Source organism: Phocoena phocoena, chromosome 4 (assembly GCF_963924675.1).
Source record: "Phocoena phocoena chromosome 4, mPhoPho1.1, whole genome shotgun sequence".
In the NCBI taxonomy this organism is placed as follows: domain Eukaryota; kingdom Metazoa; phylum Chordata; class Mammalia; order Artiodactyla; family Phocoenidae; genus Phocoena; species Phocoena phocoena.
The window spans coordinates 12,112,397-12,127,150 of record NC_089222.1 but is presented as its reverse complement, the minus strand read 5'-3'; the positions used below and the strand labels follow the sequence as shown (position 1 = coordinate 12,127,150).

The 14,754-nt window shown below is 35.5% G+C and overlaps 1 protein-coding gene across 2 annotated transcripts in view; it reads right to left on the bottom strand.

Annotated features, from left to right (window-relative positions):
* ANKRD28 (ankyrin repeat domain 28) overlaps window positions 1-14,754 on the bottom strand; it is a 111,104-nt gene that overhangs the window by 81,901 nt on the left and 14,449 nt on the right. For both annotated transcript variants that reach the window (XM_065876434.1, XM_065876436.1), the window contains exon 3: window positions 128-206. In XM_065876434.1, coding sequence (XP_065732506.1) covers window positions 128-206 — 79 coding nt within the window. The remainder of the gene's footprint in view (window positions 1-127; window positions 207-14,754) is intronic.

The following is a 14,754-nucleotide window of genomic DNA, read 5'->3' as shown; positions in this document are numbered from 1 at the left end:
TACTTCTAGAATGAATAAATAAGTTTCAGGTTGTTTAACAAATATGAAGAAATAATCAATGAGGTTTAATAAATATTAAATATGACCAAAATGTGCATGATGTGCTCTTACACAGAGCTTACCATACCAGATAAAATAAGCAATTCAATGATTTCTGCATCTCCAAGATAGGCAGCAGCATGCAGTGGAGTTCTCTTTTCATTGTCCTGTGATAAGAAGGAAAGATGGAACATAAGTTTTAATATAAAGTTAATTTTAATATACTTTAAATGAAGAAAAGCCATTATTAACTACAGCTTACTACTTCCACAACCCTAGTGTAGTCTGCAAGTCCCATTATCAGAGTATTTCTTTGCAAGGAGAAGAAAAGCCTAAAAAATATATTTTGGCCTTAAAAGAATGGTGTAAAATGCAGCAAAGAATAAAAGAAAAATCTAAGATGACAAAGAAATAACTTAAGACTTTCTTTGAATAAAGATGCCTATGCTGCTTGTATACACAAGAAAATTTCCTTTACTTCATACTACTTGCCCACCCCCCCAATATATTTCCACAAGTTTACATAGTTTAGAATTGTTGATCTAACTAAATAAAACAAACCCTAACAAACAAAGAAGTTTGCTTATCAAAATGTTTCCACAGGACTATAGTGGCAAAAATAGAAAATATCTCTGGGGATCTGAAATTATCCCTTACAATAATCCTAAGCTTTTTCTTAAAGGTCCTGCCAATTTCGTTTTTAGCTCTAAAATATATTCCTATCCTATGCATAATCTTCTAAATCTTCCTCCAGGAAGAGAAGCTACATCTAAGTGCATGGCTGTGTGTACTTCCCCCCTCAAACAACAATGTCCTCCAGTTTGAGAAGCAAGATCTTAGAGTAATGTCACATTCAGGGATTCAGTATTCAGCATTCAGTATTCAGAAAGTTCATGAGTCATAAAATAATACATAAATAGGATTTAAGGCATTACAATTCATCTAAAGTTACAACAGTGTTGCTGACTTGGCTGTATCTGAGAAAGCTATTCATTTAGAAATATTTAGTTTGAAATTTACATCCAATTTTTTAGATACTGGCTTTTGAGCCAGATTATTAGTTGTTTTCCATTATCCGTTTTCCCCTTTGTCCATAGGAATAAAGTTTTACCTGGTTATTTACCCACCAGCAAGAGAATAGACTCCTAGCATGCCTTGAAGTTTTGTTACTTAGTGTGGACCAATGGTATGTGAGTGGAAGTAAAGGCACAACTTTCAGGTCATCTTCAACCTAAAAGACACCAATCCAGAGCTAGACTAAAACTTTCCCACTTCCCTCAGGCTAGAAGGCACATGTGCAACTGTACCGGCTTTGACCATGCAGAGGCAGGCCAATATCCTACAAGTCTGTTAAGCAAAATGTACTGAATCATCTTGTAGAGCACAGTTGCCCCACCAACAAAGAGCTGGACCACTAACTTCTAGACTATTAAGAGAAATAAAATTCTTATTTAAATAGGTATTGTGTTTTGGGGTCTCTTGTATTAAGATAACATTATAACTTTCAAGATTTAAAAAAATGAAAAATTTCACGTCATAATAATTTTCCAGTTTGGCAATCAAAACACCAATTATGCAAAGAAAAGATAGTTAGGACAATGAGAATAAATTAGGAAAAAAACTGCTAGTCAAAAGAGGGGTTAGGGCTTCCCTGGTGGTGCAGTGGTTGAGAGTCCGCCTGCCAATGCAGGGGACACCAGTTCGTGCCCTGGTCCGGGAAGATCCCACATGCCACGGAGCGGCTGGGCCCATGAGCCATGGCTGCTGAGCCTGTGCGTCCGGAGCCTGTGCTCCGCAACGGGAGAGGCCACAGCAGTGAGAGGCCCGCATACCACAAAAAAAAAAAAAAGGGTTAAAAATATTCACAGGCAATTCCAAAAAGGTTTAGCTGTAGTATATAAAGGAATTAGAAAGATATGTGCAACACAATTATAACTGGCTCTACATACATTTCTTCATATAATTTTAATATATTTGTGATACTGTTTTTGTTCTTAAAATAGTTGGTATAGTAGTTATTAATGTTTTTAATAAGTGAAGAGTTCCTGTCTCTCGAACCCCAACTAATTTCCACAAGACCATGTTTTTTATTCTAATACATACCCCATCAAACAAATGGTTTGCATAGAAATTACTGAACAAACTGTCATTGAAACAGCTAACACAGAACCACTGAATATCAGGCTTTATTCAAAGCTGAGTCCTAACTTAGTCAATTTAATAAAAAGATCCTTGGCTTAAGGCTTTTCACTGTTAATCACTAACACATCAAACTCCCCTACTGTTTAAATATGAACAGACCCACTCAAATTGAGGAACACATCTATTCCACAGTATAAACCACATACACAGCACACACAGAAAGTGAGTCATTTATGTGTGAGAGATGTCTGGAATTCTATGACTCAATGCCTTAAATCCTATTTATGTATTATTTTATGCCTCATGAACTTTCCTTTTTCTTTAATTTGATTTGGAGAAAGGAAAAACTACGGAATAAATTGGTTAATTTTAAAAGAAAAAACTTTACCTATCATATTTTACTTTACTACAATTAAATATTGAAAATCATGCAATAAAACATTTAAGATTCCCTTTAACAAAATTTATTAGAATGAAAAAATAACTATTCCCTTATACACATTGAAATCCCCTTCAAGGAATGTTTTTTTTTAAGATAAAGGTATTGCTATGTGTGTGCAAACAAAACTTAAGTATATTTACTGATCATATAGGAAGCAAAATGCCGAAAACAATTTCAATGCCCATCAATAAGGAAGCGGTTATTTAAAATTATGAAACACAAGCAGCTCTTAACCAACCTTCATTTAACTGAATGGTGGAATGTGTAAGCACTTCTGGGTCACCAACCTGGAAGCTCCCTGAACTCCCTCCTTTTGGGTTTTTAGGAGGTCCTACTACACAGGTGTGTTTGATTAAATCACTGACTTCTGGCAACTGAACTCAATCTCCAGCGCCCCCTCCTCGCCCACCCCTCCCCCCCCCCCCCTGCAGAGATCAGAGATCAGGGGTGGGACTAAAAGTTCTAACCCTCTAATCACATGGTTGACTCCAAAGGCAAGGGCTCCCACCCTTAGGGGCTTTCCAAAAGTCATCTCATTAACATAAAAGAAGGCACTGCAGCTCTCCTCTTAGGAAATGCCAAAGGTTTTTCTATGCTAGAAACAAAGACCAAATATATATTTCCTATTATAAATCATAATATTGGGTGGGCCAAAAAGTACCTTTTTTAAGTGTTTTTTTAAGTAAAAATAAAAGACACATTTTTCACTTTCACCAAGAACTTTATTGAACAATGATTCACTGTTCTCTTCCACTACCTTCTGCCATTTTTCAGGCAACTTTGTAATTCCATCTTCCCAAAACTTTTTATCTTTTTGACCAAAGAACTGTTCCAGGTGCCTTTTACAGTCTTCCAGGGAATTGAAATTTTTTCATTAAGAGAATTTGGTAAGACCAAAATAAATGGAAATCGGAAGGTGCAATGTCTGGTGAATACGGCGGATGAATCGGAACTTCCCAGCCAAGCTGGAGTTGTTGGATGAAGTAGTCTACAGATGTCAACTATATCCAGCTGTTTGATGGAGCTATTGATTATGTCCTTACAGATTTTTCACCTACTTGATCTGCCCATTTTTGATAGAGGAGTGTTAGAGTCTCCAACAATAACAGTGGTTTCATCTATTTTCCCCTGCAGTTCTATCAGTTTTTCCTTCACATAGTTTGATACTCTGTTGTTAGGTATATAAACGGATCATTATGTCTTCCTGAAGAATTGACCTTTCTATTATTATATAATGCCCCTGTTTACCCCTGATAACTTTCCTTGCTCTGAGGTATGCTCCTGCTTCCTTCTTCTTTTTTAATTGAAGTATAGTTGATTTACAATGTTGTGTTGATTTCCGCTGTATAGCAAAGTGATTCAGTTACTTAGACAGACAGACAGACACACACACACATACATTCCTTTTTATTTCTTTTCCATTATGGTTTATCTCAGGGTACTGAATATAGTTCCCTGTGCTATAAAGTGGCACCTTGTTGTTTATCCATTCTACACGTAATAGTTTGCATCTGTTAATCCCAAACTCCCACTCCATCCTTCCTCCACCCTCCCTTCCCCCTTGGCAACCACAAGTCTGTTCTCCATGTCTGTGCGTCTGTTTCTGTTTCACAGATATGTTCATTTATGTCACATTTTAGATTGCACATATAAATGATACCATACAGTATTCGTCTCTTTCTCACTTACATCACTTAGTATGATAATCTCCAGTTCTAGCCATGTTGCTGCAAATGGCATTATTTCATTCTTTTTTATGGCGGAGTAACATTCCATTGTATATATGTACCACATCTTCTTTATCCATTCTTCTGCCAATGGACATTAGGTTGTGTCTGTGTCTTGGCTACTGTGAATACTGCTGCTATGAACATAGGGGTGCATGTATCTTTTTTAATTATAGTTTTGTCTGGATATATGCCCAGGAGTGGGATTGCTGGATCATATGGTAATTCTAATTTTAGTTTTTTGAGGAACCTCCATACTGTTTTCTGTAGTGGCTGCACCAACTTACATTCCCACCAATAGTATATACTCCTGCTTTCTTTTGATTAGTGTTAGCATGGTATTTTTTTCTTCATCCATTTACTTGTATCTATATGTGTCTTTCTGTTTAAAGCAGGTTTCCTGTAAACAACATATAGTTGTCTTGTTTTTGGATCTCTGACAATTTCTTTTAACTGGTTCATTTAGAGCACTGACTACTGATATATTGGGCTGGCCAAAAAGTGCCTTCGGTTTTTCTTTCTTTTATTTTTTTTTAATTTTAGTTATTTATTTTTCGCTGTGCTGGGTCTTTGTTGCTATGCGCGGGCTTTCTCTAGTTGCGGTGAGCAGGGGCCACTCATTGTGGTAGCTTCTCTTGTTGCAAAGCACAGGCTCTAGGCGTGTGGGCCTCAGTAGTTGTGGCATGTGGGCTCAGTAGTTGTGGCTCATGGCCTCTAGAGCACAGGCTCAGTAGTTATGGCGCACGGGCTTAGTTGCTCCACGGCATGTGGGAATCTTCCTGGACCAGGGACCGAACCCCTGTCCCCTGCATTGCCATGTGGACTCTCAACCACTGCACCACCAAGAGAGTCCTGTGCCTTCGGTTTTTAAGTAAAAATAAAAGACACATTTTTCATTTTCACCAAGAACTTTATTGAACAATGATTCACCCTTCTCTTCCACTACCTTCTGCCATTTTTCAGGCAACTTCGTAAATCCATCTTCCCAAAACTTTTTATCTTTTTGACCAAAGAATTGTTCCAGGTGCCTTTTACAGTCTTCCAGGGAATTGAAATTTTTTCATTAAGAGAATTTGGTAAAGACCAAAATAAATGGAAATCGGAAGGTGCAATGTCTGGTGAATACGGCGGATGAATAGGAACTGCCCAGCCAAGCTGTAACAGTTTTTGCCTGGTCATCAAAGAAACATGCGGTCTTGCGGTATGCTGATGGAAGATCATGCGTTTTCCGTTGACTAATTCTGTATGCTTTTCGTCAAGTGTTGCTTCAGTTGGCCTAATTGGGAGCAGTACTTGTTGGAGTTAATCGTTTGGTTTTCCAGAAGGAGCTCATAATAGAGGGCTCCCTTCCAATCCCACCCTATACACATCACCTTCTCTGGATGAAGACCAGCCTTTGGTGTGGTTGGTGGTGGTTCATTTCACTTCCCCCATGATCTCTTCTGTTCCACATTATTATATAGTATCCACTTTTCATCACCTGTCACAATGTTTTAAAAACGGAATGTTTTCGTTAAATTTAAGTAGAGAATCACATGTAGAAATATGGTCAAGAAGATTTTTTGCACTTAACTTACGTGGAACCCAAACATCAAAGCAATTCACATAACCAAGCTGGCACAAATGATTTTCAATGCTTGATTTGGATATTTTGAGTATGTTGGCTATCTCCCGCATGGTATAACGTTGATTGTTCTCAATTAATGTCTCGATTTGATCACTATCAACTTCAACTGGTCGACCCGACCGTGGAGCATCGTCCAGCGAGAAATCTCCAGCACGAAACTTTGCAAACCACTTTTGACACATTCGATCAGTCACGGCACCTTCTCCGCACACTGTACAAATCTTTTTGTGCGTTTCAGTTGTGCTTTCACCTTTCTTGAAATAATAAAGCACAATATCCTGAAAATGTTGCTTTTTTCTTCCATCTTCAATATGAAAATGGCTACACAAAAATTCACCAATTTTGATGTCTTTTTTTAAATGCACACTGATAGGACAGCTGTCACATACAATCTAACAAAATTGTTTTGAATGAAATTAAAGACAACTAAGTGCTACTAGAGCCATCTTATGGAAAAAAACAAACAAACTTTTTGGCCAACCCAATACTTGGATTAATATTACTATATTCATTACACTTTTCTATTTGTTTCCCTCTTTTAAAAAAAAATTATTTCGTTGCCGTGCGTGGGCTTTTTCTAGCCGCAGAGAGCGGGGGCTACTCTTCATTGCGGTGCACGGGCTTCTGTGGTGGCTTCTCTTGTTGCAGAGCACGGCCTCTAGGCATGCAGGCTTCAGTAGTTGCAGCATGCGGGCTCAACAGTTGTGGCGCATGGGCTTAGTTGCTCTGCGGCATGTGGGAATCTTCCCAGACCAGGGATCAAACCTGTGTCCCCTGCATTGGCAGGTGAGTTCTTAACCACTGCACCACCAGGGAAGTCCTGTTTCCCTCATTCTTTATTCCAATTTTTATCTTCCACTCTTTTCCTGCCTTTTGTGGCTTTACTTGAGCATGAATTTAATATGAATCCATTTTCTCTCTATTCTTATTTAGCCTAACAGTTCTACTTAAAAAAATTTTTTTTTAATGGTCGCCCTAGAGTTTACAGTATACGTTTATAGCCAATCCATCTACTTTCAAATACCACTTCATGGGTACTGTCAGTTCTTATAATAACAAAATAACCCTAATTCTTCCATCCTGTCCCTTATCATCACTGTCATTCATTTCACTTATAATTAAGCATAATATATGACATATATACATATATATAAGCACACATAATTGAATATTTAGTATTGTTTTGAACGAACTTATATGTAAGACCAATGAAGAATAAGAAAAATGTTTTTATTTTACTTCGACTATTCCTTCTTTATGTAGGAATGTTCTTCCTTTCTTTATGTAGATCCGAGTTCCTGACTTATTCTCCTCTGTATAAAGAATTTATTTTAACGTTTCTTGCAAGGCAGGTCTACTGGTAACAAAGTTTTCTGTTTGATAAAGTCTTTATTCTCCTTTATCTTCTAAGGATAAAGGTGCAGAATTCTAGGTTGGTGTTTTTTTTCTTTCTCCCAACACTTTAAATATTCCACTCCATTCTCTTCTTGCATGGTGTCTGAGAAGTTGGATGTAATTCTTAACTTTGCTTCTCTATAAGGTGTTTTCCCCCACTCTGGCATCTTTCAGGACTTATTTACGTTTGATCTTCTGCAGTTTGCAAAATGATATGCCTAGGTACAGTTTGTTTATTTGTTTGTTTTTCACATTTATCGTGCTTGGCATTCTCTGAGCTTCCTAGATCTGTGGTTTGGTATCTTGACATTAAGTTGGGGAAATAGTCAGTCATTATCGCTTCAAATACTTCTTCTGTTCCTTTCTCTGTCTTTTCCTTTTGACATTCCCATTATAAGTATGTTACACCTTCTGTAGTTGCCCCACAGTCTTTGGATGTTCTCTTCTGTTTTTCCAGTCTTCATTCTCTTTGCTTCTAAGGTATTGAGGATTCTACTGAGACATCCTCTAGCTCAGAGATTCTTTCCTCAGCTAAGGCATTCTTCATTTTTCTGTTACAGTGTTTTTGATTTCTAGCATTTCTTTTTGGCTGTTTCTTAGAATTTCCATGTCTCTTCAAATTGTGGTTTTTGCCTTTTTGTAAGTCTTATAATTTTTTCTTCATGACCAGACATGATGTACTGGATAACTACGCCTTTTGTCATGTGTTGGTGAGGTGTAAGGGGAAGGCCAGTGTTCTACAGTCCTATGAGTAAGTCTGTCTTTTAGTGAGCCTGTGCCTCTGGTCTGTGAACCTCACAAGTGTTTCTCAGTGGCTGCCTTCCAGTGAATGAGGTGGGGGATAAGATGCCTGAACAAAATCAGAGCTCTGCCCATTAGAAGGTGGAAAATGAATGAACATTAAATCAGTAGCCAAAGTTTCTGTCACTTTGTGATTTTATATGGCCTTTGATATTATTTTTCTTCCCAGATACTTGAGTGTTCTAGGCAACATGGTACGAGGGAAATATCAGAACAAGCAAGGCACCTATTAGAGTAGAAATTCAAATCAATTTTGTTACTACCCACTGAAAAGAAAAATGTAACAAAAGAAAAAGGAATCATTAACTGAAGTCTAAGCTAAAATGTGATGAAGCATCCCACATACCCCCCAAAACCGCTGTGAAATGACCTAGGCTTAGGGATATAATTCACAAAGCAAACAGAATAGTTTACAGAGTTGTCAAAGTAACATACTGGGAACAGAAATAGCCTCAGAGATCATCTAATTCAATCGCTTCGTTTTACGAGTGAGAAAAGTAGGGCTCAAAGAGGCTGAACCAGGGAAGGACACACAGGCTGGAGTCTAGTCGGTCTGCTTAGAGGCCAAGGTTCCTCTTACTATTACACTTTGGACCTCTTCACCTCCTTACAGTTGAATAGTTAACAGCAACAATGCGGTAGCTGTCGTGCTTTACGTTCATGTGTTTATCTGTAAATATCTGCACATGTGTTGGATTTTAGAAAATAATCTATTTTAAAAATCATAGCAGTAACAAAGGACTCATCACTGTCCTATAACTGTAGAAGTATGGTCCCACTTTAGAAAAATTTTCCACAGTATGACAACCTTAATGTTCTTTTTTACAGCCCTCAATTTGTGACAATTACAATTATTAAATGAAACTTATACTACAAAGTCTAGGAAGAAGAGAGATTTTCATTTCTTAGAAAAGAATCAAATAAAACAGGAGACTCAATCATAAGATAAATAATTTAAACAAAAAATATCACACTGCCTACTAGACAATACATGTAACTGAAAGTTACATTTAAACCAATTATTAACAGTTTCAGTTTATGGCTAGTAAACAAGGAAGATACACTTAACAAATAACTAGTCATACTTCTTGATGAAGTTTATTTTGGGGACTAACTATTAGTACCTTGGAGTCACAGAGGAGAACAGTCTCCATTTATAAACAAATACTTTAAACAAGGCTACTCAAACATGCCCTCACTCAACTATAAATATTAATCTTCAGCACAAGATAACATTTTATATAATAACAGCCGCCTGAGAAAAAGAAATCTAATCCCAAATATATGCGTATATACTACTGCGGCCATGATATTTAACTGTTCAATTAAACACATATTCTCAATTAATAAAGATAATCGGAATATTCAGCACTAGCAAATTACAGGTATTATAACCTTAAACATTAATTTAGAGTAGAGCTAAAAAAATCAAGAATCATATTACACAGCTACAATCAGAGGGGGGAAAAACTTCATCCTGAACTTGAAATATACCAGTTAAATCACTAGATACACTAGAAAGATCTGATCTTATCTCAAGAGTTCTATGCTTGAACACAGTGGATAAATATAAACATGGCTATTTGTGGTGGGGAAAAATCAACATGGTTCTGTAAATATACCACACACAGAAACCTCTTTTGGGGGTGGGAACCAAAATGATCCATTTTAAATTATAAATTATGAAATAAAATCTTAAACTATGAAAATGTTTTAAAGTCAAGTCTATGTGGCAGTATGTTACTTTTAAGCGATTTTATATGTTATTCTTTAAGTGATTTATATAATTTATATTTTCTTTTACCAGCTGAATCAAAAGGAGGACTTTCCCCCTTAGTTATATAACCAAGACTTGTCAATACCTTTAAAGAAATTATCCTTGTATTCCAGGAAGATTTTCAGTATAAATATCTGTATTGAATACAATACCAATCTGAGACAATATCAAAGGTTAACATTTGTGTCACTGAGTCCCAGAAAGAGAGGAGAAAGAAACTGACACAGGAAAAAAAAAATCTGAAGAAATATCGTCGGAAATTTCCCAATTTTTGGTAAAAGACATAAATTTATACATTGAATAAGTTAAGTGAACTACAAATATGATAAATGCAAAGAAAACCATACTGAGACACACCATAATCAAACTGTTAAAGCCCAAATAGAAAGACAAAAATTGTTTTCCTCAGCCTGCTTTTTTTTTTTTTTTTTTTCCCTCAGCCTGCTTTAAAGGCAAGTTACATATAAAAGAAATACTCAAATGACTGTGGATTTCTCATCAGAAACCAGGGAGGCCAGAAAACTGAAGAAAAATAAAAACATAAAAACCTGTCAAACAAGAATTCTGTATGACATGAAAGCATCCTTTAGTAATGAAGCCAGAATAAAAACATTTCTCAGATAAAAGAGAGCTAAAGGAAATTAATTCCCAGCTGACTTGGTCTACAAGAAATGCTAAAGGAAGTTTTTTCAGGCTGAAAGGAAATGCTACCAGAGGGAAACAGATCTTCAAATATGAAGGATGCACAATTTACTGAAAGCAAAAAATTTTAATGTTACCTGGGAAGGAATTCAGTGTATTACATATATTACATGGCAACTCTAACACAAAGAGGGGAAAGTAAGGGCTTTTGTTTTTTTTTAAACTTTAAGTGGTAAAACTTTAACTCTATGTAGACTGTGAAAAGACACGTATTTATATTATAATCCCTAGAGCAACTACTAAGAAAATAATAAAGATATGGTCAAAATGTCATTAAGTTCGCAAAAACAGTATATCCAAATAATCCAAAAGAAGGAAGGAAAGAGGGAATAGAGGAGCCAAAGTTAAAAGGGACAAAAATAACAGAACAGCAGACTTAAATCCAGCCATATCAATAAACACATTAAATGTAATGATCTGAACACAATAATTAAAAAACACATTGTCATTTTGGATATAAAAACAATACTACCTACAAGAAACCATTTAAAATACAATGATATATGTATGCTGAAAGTTTATAAGTTGTTAAAAGATATATCATGCAAACAGTAATGAAAAGACAGCTAAAGTATCTCTATTAGTAATATCAGATGAAAAATCAGAACAAGGAAAGTTACCAGGGATGATGAGGCACATTACATAATGTTAAAGGGTCAATTCATCAAAAATAAATAACAACAAAACCCCAACAAAACCCCCAAAATAAATAAGAAGCAGACAAAACCTCATTAGTATGACAATACTAGTGTATATGTACCTAATAACAGCTTCAAAGTCATGGAAGCAAAACTGCTAAAAAGGAAGGGAGAGACAGATCCACAATTACAAGAAACTTCAGCATGCCTCACCCAGTACCAAAGAAAACAAGTAAACAGAAAAATTAGCAAAGATATAGATGAGCTAAAAAAACACTAGTAATCATCTGAACCTAACTTATATTTACAGAACACGCTACCTAAGAACAAAAGAATAAACATTATTTTTAACTGCACTTGAAACATTCATCAGGGTAGACCATGTTCTGGGCCAAAAAACATACCTTAATACATTAAAATAAACTGAAATTACACAAAGGATGTACTCTGGCCATAACAGAATTAAACCAGAAACCAATAAGAGACAGACACTTGGAAAATCCCCAAGTATTTGAAAATCAAAATATATACTTTAATAGTAAAGTAGAATAAAAGAAGAAAACTAATTCTAAATAACCCAGGAAAGAGGAAATCTCAAAGGACATTAGAAAATATTTTGAACTGAATGAAAATGAAAATATATCAAAATCTGTGATATGAAGTTAAAGCAGTATTCAGAGGGCAATTTAAATAGTAAATGTTCCTGGACTTCCCTGGTGGCACAGTGGTTAAGAATCTGCCTGCCAATGCAGGGGACAGGGGTTCGAGCGCTGGTCTGGGAAAATCCCACATGCCGCAGAGCAACAAAGCCTGTGCGCCATAACTAGTGAACCTGTGCCCTAGAGCCCGCGAGCCACAACTACTGAGCCCATGCGCCCTAGAGCCCATGCTCCACAAGAGAAGCCACTGCAATGAGAAGCCCGCGCACCACAACGAAGAGTAGCCCCCACTCGCTGCAACCAGACAAAGTCCGTACACATCAATGAAGACCTAATGCAGCCAAAGAATAAATAAAATTAAAAAAACCAAAAACTGTAGAAGTAATATTTTTTTAAAAATCATGATCATCACATTTAAAAAAACAACATCTTTTCATGATTTTAAAAAAACTCTCAGCAGACTAGGAATAAAAAGGAACTTCCTTAGCTTGATAAAGGTAATTTACAAAAATTACAGCTAATATCCTATTTAATGGCAAAAGACTGAATGCTTTCCTTCTAAGATCAGGAACAAGGCAAGTTTGCCTATTTTCATCACTTCTATTCATTCTCATACTTGAAGTTCTAGTTGGTAACATAAAACGCATATAGATTGGGAAAGAAGAAATGAAACTGTCTCTGTTCATAGATGAGGTATTGTATATAGAGAAAATCCCAAGGAATCTATTAAAAAAAATCCTAGAATGAGTTTAGAAAAATTACAGAATGCAAGGTAAACATACAAAAAGCAACTGTATTTCTATATACTAGCAATTAACAACTGGAAATCAAAATTTTAAAAACTGTACATTTACAATATGAAAGAATGAAAGAAAGAAAAAAGAGAAATGCTTAGGTATGAATCTGACAAAAATCTGCAAGATTTATATGCTGAAAACTACAAAACATTCATGAAAGAAATAAAGAAAACCTAAATAGAGAAAAATACCATGTTCATGGATTGGAAGACTCATTATTGTTAAGATGTCAATTTGATCTATATAGATCCAATACAATCCTAATCAAAATCCCAGCAGGACTCATAGTAGATATAACAACCTAAAATTTATGTGGAAAGGCAAAGATATTAAAATAGTCAAAGCAATTTTGATAGAAAAGAACATGGTTGGGGGTATTAAACTATGTGATTTCAAGAATTACTATAAAGCTGCAGCAATCACGGCAGTGTGGTATTAAAAGGGAAAGAGATAACCAGAATAAAGAGTCCAGATATCAACCCACACAAATATGATCAACTGATTTTTGGCAAAAGTAAAAAAGCAACTGAATGGATATATAATCTTTTCAACAAATGGTCCTGGATATCCACATGTCAAAAAATTAACATCAATCTATACTTAACACCTAACACAAATATTAACTCAAAAAGAATCATAGACCTAACTGCCACATCTAAAATTTTAAAACTTCTAGAAGAAAAGATAGGAGAAAACAAGTAGGTTAAGCAAAGAGCTCTTGGATGTGAAACCAAAAGCACAATCCATGAAACTGATACATTAAATCCATGAAACTGATACATTCAACTTCATCAAAATGAAAAACTTTTGCTCTCAGGAAGATACAGTTAAGAGGATAAAAAGACAAGACATACACTGGGAGAAAACGTTTGTAAATCACATATCTGACAGAGAACTTGCATTCATAATATACAAAGGACTTTCAAAATTCAACAGTTAGAAAACAGTCCAACAAAATATGGGCAATTAAATTGTGCTGGGACAATTCAGTACCCACTTGGAAAGGGGGGGAAAAACTCCCCACTACCTAACATTATATGCCTAATTTAACTGCAAGTATATCATAAAGCTAAATTTAAAGAGCATAATGATAAAGCTCTGAGAAACAAATATATTACCTTTACGACTCAGGTTAAGGAAGGACTTCTTAAGGTAGCAAAAACTCAAAAGCATTAACAATAAAGGAAAATACTGAAAAACCTGACTACATTAAAATTAAGACCTCATGTTCAATGACACAGTAAAGAATGAAAAGGCAAATTGGAATGGGAGAAGATATCTGCAAAACTCACAAAGGGTTCATATCCAGAATATATAAAGGACTACTGCAAATTAATAAGGAAAGAGAGAAATCAAAAGAAAAATGGGCAAGAGATTTAACAGGCACTTCATAAAAGAGGTTATATGAATGTCTAATAAACATATAAAAAGGCACGGGACACTGTCATCAAAAAAAAAAAACCCTCAAACTTTACAAATAATGAGATACTACCACATACCACAGAATGGCTAAATAAATAAGACAAAAAGCAAGAATATGGTCCAAGGATGTGGGCCACCAAAAATTCTCATATAGTGCTAATGGGAGTGTATATTCTTTAAGAATATAGCATTCTCTAAGTTGAATATACACATAGCCTTATATGCCAGAAATTCTATACCTAGGTATATGTCTTATAGAAATGCACGGTAATTTGCAACAGAAGACATGCTTATGAATAGTTGCATTGTTTACAACAGGCAAAACCTGGAAACAACCCAACTGTCCATCAACAGCAGAATATGGATAAACTGTGGTATATGCATTCAGTGGAATACTATGAATAATCTTTAGCAACACATAACATGGGTAAATTTTTAAAATGAGATAGTTTGTGCACAAGAACCCAGACCCAAAGGAATATATGTTGTATGACTCATTTAATTAAACATGCAAAATTATACTGCTTTAGGGAGGAATAATTAGGTGGCAAAATTATAAAAGAAAACCAAGAAAGAGACTATAATA